Below are 7,258 nucleotides of genomic sequence, written 5' to 3'. Positions count from 1 at the left end.
AACAACCTTTACTCTTTAAAGAGTGAACCGCTTGTACAGTATAGACACTAGTATGGGACAAACATCAAATTCTCGCTCCAGTCGACAAGGGTCATTTGGGCAGATGTACCTATTTTGGGCACTTGCCGCTATAACTAAGTCAATTTCAAACCGATTGATTTGAAATTTTGTATAGAGTTAGGCACGTACAGTATCTAACTCTGTACAAAAATTCAAATCAATTGATTTGAAATTGACTTAGTTATAGCGGCAAGTGCCCAAAATAGGCACACCTGCCCAAATGGTACAATACCCTATTTAGATCCCATTTAGGTCCCACACTGAAAGGCGGCTTGCAGTAATGACAAGCATAACAATGTTTTCAAATTTACACTGTTACACTGATCTGACAGCTCTGACACACTGAACGCTGAAGGTGAAAATTACTATTCTGAGGGTCAATTTAAATACACAACGCCACTAAATTTTTGCAGACTGATTTTCGTTTCAATTCAACAGAATTATGTTTTAAATTTTACCATGGACTTGATTTTCTATTAAAAAAAGTTTCTATTGGCAACCGTATTCGAACCAAGAACCTTGACATCACCAGGCTCGCACGCTACCACTCGGCTATCGAACCGGTTGATGTGAGAAGAAACAAAACGCGCACAAGAAGCGTTGGTGGGTCGATGATCATGTTTTGCCATGGTAAATTTAAAAACATTGTTATGCTTGTCATTACTGCAAGCCGCCTTTCAGTGCAGTAAGGGACTAAACATAAATTACGTAAAGTGAGTACCAAGGATTGTTCATGCCGGCTTTGAGTACGCGGATCTATCCTATTAACAACTTGCTGAAAGAGAATGTTCCATTCAAGTGGAACGCGGGCTGTGAGGAGGCGTTCCTGGGGGTCAAAAAGGAGATGCAGTCGGATAGAGTTTTGGCGCACTACGATCCAAAACTCCCACTCGTACTGGCAACTGATGCCTCTCCTTACGGTGTTGGTGCAGTGTTAAGTCATCTGTATCCGGATGGTACAGAACGACCAATTCATTGTGCTTCTCAAACCCTAAACAAATCACAGCAGAACTACATACAAGCCGATAAAGAGGCATATGCGATCGTGTTCGGGGTGAAAAAGTTTTATCAATATTGCGCGCAAACCCCAAAATTTTATTCCCACCTTTGGGTTTCCGCGCCGAAGACCCAGCGCCAGATTCGGCGACAAAGAAAACTGACAGCAGTCGCCGGACAGTTGGCAATCCTGATATTTGACGGCGGCCGCCCGGTAGTCATGGGAGTGGATTGTTGTTACGCAAATAGATTTTTTCGCTGAAAATGCATGTGTATTGAGTTATTGTTGACAGATTTTCTGCAGTGTTAGTGTGAAATTCAGCGGTTTTCTGTATCGCGTAAGCCTTCGCTGGAAGAAAACGTCATGTTGTTCAGCGAAGCAAGGAAAATTTTCAGTGAAAAAAGCAATATCTCTATGGACGGAAATTCATCCTCGTTACCGACATTAAAGCTGTTGCTCAAATCATGGCGCCTAATAAAGGACTTCCCACCCTGAGTGCTTTGCGAATGCAGCACTACGCTGTATTCCTCGAATCATTTGATTATGAGGTGCGGTTCCGGCCATCGAAGGAGAATGCAAATGCGGACGGAATGTCTCGATTGCCCATCGAAGACGCCAGCAACAAACACCGAATCGAGGAGGTGGATCTTGTTGAGGTTAATCAAATCGAGACTTTGCCTGTCACAGTTGAAGAACTTGCAAAATGCACCAAAGAAGACGAATGTAAAAACTTTGCTGGAAGGTTTGAAAGTCGGACGAGTAGTCGAAGGCTGTGATAGATTCGGCGTTAATCAGAGTGAGTTTTCGATTCAACAAGGCTGTTTGATGAGAGGTATCCGAGTCTACATTCCTCCTAAACTGCGGCAGCGTGTACTGGAAGAGTTGCACACTGGACATTTCGGTGTGTCCAGAATGAAATCATTGGCCCGATCGTATTGCTGGTGGGAAACTGTTGATCGTGACATCGAAGATCTGTCAAGGGACTGTTGCGAATGCGCCAGTGTAAAGTCTAGTACGCACCTGGTAAGAAAAGCACTCCAGAAAAAATCCCTCTAATTACCTAAGGAATTTTGACAACTGATTAGTATGGGAAGAAATGTCACTTTTCCTTGAGGAATAATTGAACGGAATATTTTTCCGCAAGGAAAAGTGACAGCTCCATTTGATTTGTCCGGCAGGCGTTACGAGCGTTACACAATTTTCATTTCTTTCCAGCTGCGGACCACTCAAGAAATTTTAACAGCGAAATCATTTCTTGACCGTTCCTCGGCCTATATTTTTCCACAGTACTTATCAGGTGCGTACTACCCTTAAGGAAGAATCCTGTAAGCGTGGCTCCTCATTGCTGGGAACAAGCTACAGAGCCATTCCAGCGAATTCATGTTGATTTTGCGGGACCGTTTCTTGGGATGTACTTTTTCGTGATTGTGGATGCTTTTTCAAAGTGGCCGGAGGTTAAGATCATTCGTGATATGACTACAGATACCACCATCGACCGTCTGCGGGAGTATTTCGTAACGTACGGAGTTCCATCGGTCATAGTTAGTGATCGAGGAGTCCAGTTCACTTCAGACCAATTCCGAGAATTCGTGAGGCGAAACAATATCATGCACAAAATGGGAGCCCCATACCACCCCGCCACGAATGGGCAAGCTGAACGATTCGTTCAGACCTTCAAAGAAAAGTTGAAAGCTTTGAAATGCGAGAGAAAGGACGTTCAGTTTGAGCTCTACAAAATCTTGATGGCGTATCGAAGGACGGTGCACCCAGTAACTGGAAAATCTCCATCGATGTTAGTCTATGGACGACAGATGAAGTCCCGGCTCGATTTGCTAGTTCCTGTGGCCGATTTGAAGGTTTCATCCCGCGGAGAGGAAGAGCCTGTACGGTGTTTTACGGTCAACGAAAGAGTAGCTGCGCGAGATTTTTTGGGTGCTTCCAAGTGGCAATTTGGAACGACTGGGTAAGCTGCACTATTTAATCGAATTGGACGATGGCAGAATTTGGAAGCGACACGTGGACCAGATGCGAGCAGGTCCCGTACAGCGGAATGCAGAAGCTGAATCGGGTAAGCTGTTTTTCGACAGACTACCTAGCACTTCATTAGCTCAGTCAGTTTCGGTTGGCGAGAATGGTACGGTAACACGCCAACAAACACCAGTTTTGCCAACGTCAAACATCAAAACATCACCAGTTCAGGAAGCTGCGTCTTTTATTTCTTGTTGGGTATATAAGTCACTGCGACCTGTTTTTAGATCTATTGTGACAGAAGAAGCTGCGTCTACCAGGCAGTCTGTTGAAAGGGTTCAGAGTGAAACGCGAGTGAACAGAGATGTTGTTGACAGGCCACTACCAGATAAAAATGAAACGCCGCGTAGATCTACAAGAGTTAGGAAACCGCCTAAACGACTAGACCTCTGATGATATGTGTGATTAACAGTACTAACCCTTTGTGTTGAACTCAAATGTATGTTAGGGTACAACTATGTTGAGGGGGGAAAAGCTGTGGGGATTTTACCTTAAGCGTTCATTGCTAGACCTGTCTATCATCATTAACTTTCATTGTCATGGGGAAAAAAAACAAGAGAAAAATAAACTGTCACTAAGTTGTAATCCGATGAGCAAGTCGCACACGTTTTGTAATTGTTCGTCTCCGATCCGAAATTACTGCACGAAAGCTGTAGGTTCAGGATACGAAAAACGGATCACGCCGAAAAACAAACGCTTTGTCCTAAGCGGTGCATGTCGGTAACAAAGCCGCTCCGCAACAAACGCATGTCAGGCGATGAGAGCAATAAAACAAACATCGCTTGCCGTGCGTGTGCCGATATTCCGGTTTTTCTGCTGAAATTTTCAACCCACATCATCGAATTCATAAGCATTTGGACGAATTAAGACTCTTGCAAACCTCAGAGTCGAGTTTCAGTTGTAAAACAATGCAAAAATCACAATGTGAATAGAACGAGACAAATATTCCTACCGTTTTTGTTGTGAACAAACTCGGAAGCGATTTTGTCATTATCTGCTAACGAAAAAACAAAGCGTTGTTGCCGTGCCTTCTTTGTTGCCTATTTTTCGCTTGCGGTGCCACATTCTGCGTACACTGTGTAGGTTACAGCAATATCGTATACTTAATTTGACATGTTTGGGAAATTGACACTTTTGGGCACCCTGACAGATCTGGGATGGTTCGATATAGTGGTTTCGCAGCGCGGCGTCACGAACACTAATGCAAATCTACTGGTTGAAAATACGCCCATTTGATTTTGCCGGGAACAGCTGATTTTTGTTTACTATTTTCAACCAGTAACTCAGGTAGTGTTCGTGTAGTGCAACGTGTACGTACACGCAACACCACTAAAAGCAGAAACCACTATGGACCAGTAGGTCTGTGCCAAAAAGGGAGAAAATAAAAATAAAGATCTGGGATGTGCGCGACATGAGCCTCGGCACGAATCTGGCATACTGCAAACTCCCACAGAGAATATGAAAACAGTTCGCACAGTAAAAGTCAAATGTGACTTTTACTGTGCGCGCTGTTTTTAAATTTTCTGTGGGAGTGACCCTGATAAAAAAGATCATAGAGATACAACAGAATGGATTGTTACAACACGCTGAATTGAATGGTACTTACCATTAATTCAATTGTTTAAAACGATAGAGTAACAACAGATCTTATGGTTTTCCACCATAGCATGTATTGTAAATGTCACTTTTACAATAGAAAATGGGGGTTGTTATGTATCTTTACCATAAAAAAATCCAAATTTTCTGGAAAAAATCAAGTCAACTACCATTCAACTTATGGTGTTTTTATTATTAAAATCTTTAGTGCCATTGATTTTATTGTACACGTATTGTAGTTCCAATACACCATTTTTAGCAGGAAAATACGTACACAATATAATTTGTTGTTGAATAGTCAAATTTATCATTATTCAATGGTAGCTTATGGTGATTTTGTTGAAAATTTTTATCAGGGGAGCCAGGATAGGGCAAATTCGTACAGAGGCTCATGTGCGAATTAAGCCTTCAGTACACGCTTTGCCAAGTATACAAATTTTTCCGCACGAATAACCCAGCAGGCCAACAGCGATCGCAACATTGACAAAACATCGGGAATGTCAAACGTTTGTTTTGATGTTGGTTGATGCGTGTGGAAAAGCTTGCACACTTGGCAAAGTGTGTACTGAACACGGGGAATCGAAACTAGCCAAAATTGACATAAAAAGAACTCAAAATTAGGTACTTTTCTATCACTACTGTTTTGGATACCGTATTACCAGCGGCGTCATGGTCGCGATTTTTTTTGCAGTCAAGTTCGCAGATTGTGAACAATCCTCGGTACCCACTTACGTAGTTTATGTTTAGTCCCTTACTGTCAGAGCTGTCAGATCTGTGTAAAGGCCCAAATACAATGTGGGCGGTATAGCGGCATGGGCGGCAACGGCAAATTTCCAACACATGGGGCGCCATATGATTGCGCACAATGAGTGTTTGGCAGCAAGAGCGGCATTGTACTAAAATGGCTAAAATGCGCTTTTTTCCAGAAATTTGGAAAAACGCGGCAAAGGATGAGCGGCAAAGCGGAGCAAATTAACATTCTGTTACATTATAGTCCTTTGCGTGGACGTAATTTGAGTAAGAAATATAGAAAACTAGAATGGGTTTTTGGATGATGATATTTCAACGCGCTATTTTATTGAGTTAGTCAAAAACATCTGTCAATCCTATTGAGCGATTCCAAGCAACAGCATCAAAATTAAGGAAATTTTTTAATTCATGATTTTCTATTGAACTGAAACTTTGCACAGTTTTTCAGTTCCATCTAAATCGCCATTTTTCGATATCAAATTTTTATTTTGAATCACGACTAACTTTTCAAAAGGGTGTATGTGAAAATGGTTCAAAAATATTCAAAAATCTGCACAGCCAAAATGGTTCGTTCGATTGCTATGAATTTTTCAGCAAAGTTAGATAACTAAATGGTGATTCCCAAGAAAAAATACACTGCGAAAAAAAAATTTTTTAACATGAAAAAATATAATTTCTGCCACAAAAACTCAAATAACTCAAAACCCTATCTTTTTACCAACGTCATTTTTTTAGGGAAGACGGTCCATTTTATTAGCAATCTACCATAAAAATTTGGTGATGGTAAACTAATAAACAAAAAAGTTATAACATTTCAAACATTTCATAATTTTCACATTTGGTAAATATTTTTTTCTGTGTAAATTATTTCGGTCAGAAATCCAAGTTTGATGCTGATTTTATTGTTCAGCAAAGTTGGATAACTAAATGGTGATTCCTAAGAAAAAATACACTGTGAAAAAAAATCTTTTTTAACATTAGAAAATATCATGTTTGTCACAAAAACTCAAATATCTCAAAACCCTATCTTTTTACCAACGTAATTTTTTAGGGAAAACGGTCCATTGTATTAGCAATCTACAAAAAAGTTATGACAATTCAAACATTTCACAATTTTCACATTCAGTAATAAATTTTCTTTTCAGTGTAAATTATTTCGGCCGGAAATCGCAGTTTGATGCTGATTTTATTGTTAATGGCCTTGCGTGAGTAAAACAAGCTGTTTTTATTATGTATTATGTATACATAATATATGTACAGTAATTTCCGATTTTATCACGCCGTCCGCGCATTAGTCGTTTAACCATTAATTTGCTGTTACATTTGAGGACAAGTGTTTTCCCTCTTCTTCAAGATGAATGATGAAAGCGTGTTTTGCAACGTTAAAAATTATCAAAGCATCAAAGCATTTTTGAAAAGGAGCGTGATTAAATTGTTTAAACAGATGTCGCTGATGGTATGGTGGCATGACTCTCTGCACTTAGCACTTCTGGCGATTTCTCAGTTGTTGTCGTTTTGAACTTCCTGCGCCCTGCTTTGCCGATGATATACAGATGGCTCGTTTGTCAAAGGACGTACAAATGCGTAAATTTGTATTCAATGTGGACATTTGGGCATAACCAGTCTCTTTCAGTTTATCTATGGTGCTTTCGGTGAGATTTCGTAACTCTTTTGAACATTTTTTTTCATCAAACGGTCTACAAGATATAATAAACAAAATCACTTATTAGTTTTAACTGACTAGTTTGGTGTTGTTTGCTTGGCTGAAGAAAAAAATTACTATAAAATCTTTAATATCCATAGCGGTAGTATTTTTTTTTGCTTTTT

General features: G+C 40.3%; 2 protein-coding genes across 5 annotated transcripts in view; both read left to right on the top strand.

The window, feature by feature from the left end:
• LOC115254207 (protein nubbin) overlaps positions 1-7,258 on the top strand; it is a 475,087-nt gene that overhangs the window by 354,615 nt on the left and 113,214 nt on the right. The gene's annotated exons all lie outside the window — the stretch shown is intronic.
• Positions 1,527-3,024, top strand: LOC109432639 (uncharacterized protein K02A2.6-like). Its single transcript, XM_062856667.1, has 2 exons — positions 1,527-2,064; positions 2,373-3,024. The coding sequence occupies exons 1-2, from the start codon at positions 1,601-1,603 to the stop codon at positions 3,022-3,024; spliced, it is 1,116 nt and encodes a 371-aa protein (XP_062712651.1). The 5' UTR covers positions 1,527-1,600.

The sequence above is a fragment of the Aedes albopictus genome, chromosome 3 (assembly GCF_035046485.1).
Source record: "Aedes albopictus strain Foshan chromosome 3, AalbF5, whole genome shotgun sequence".
Lineage (NCBI taxonomy): Eukaryota > Metazoa > Arthropoda > Insecta > Diptera > Culicidae > Aedes > Aedes albopictus.
The sequence above is the reverse complement of the archived record's forward strand: the minus strand, read 5'-3'. Positions and strand labels throughout refer to the sequence as shown.

Coding starts and splice junctions, on each gene's coding strand:
- LOC109432639 (XM_062856667.1), top strand. CDS start 1,601: ATGAGGTGCGGTTCCGGCCATCGAAGGAGAATGCAAATGCGGACGGAA. Junction 2,065..2,372: donor TGCGAATGCGCCAGTGTAAA/GTCTAGTACGCA, acceptor ACTACCCTTAAG/GAAGAATCCTGTAAGCGTGG.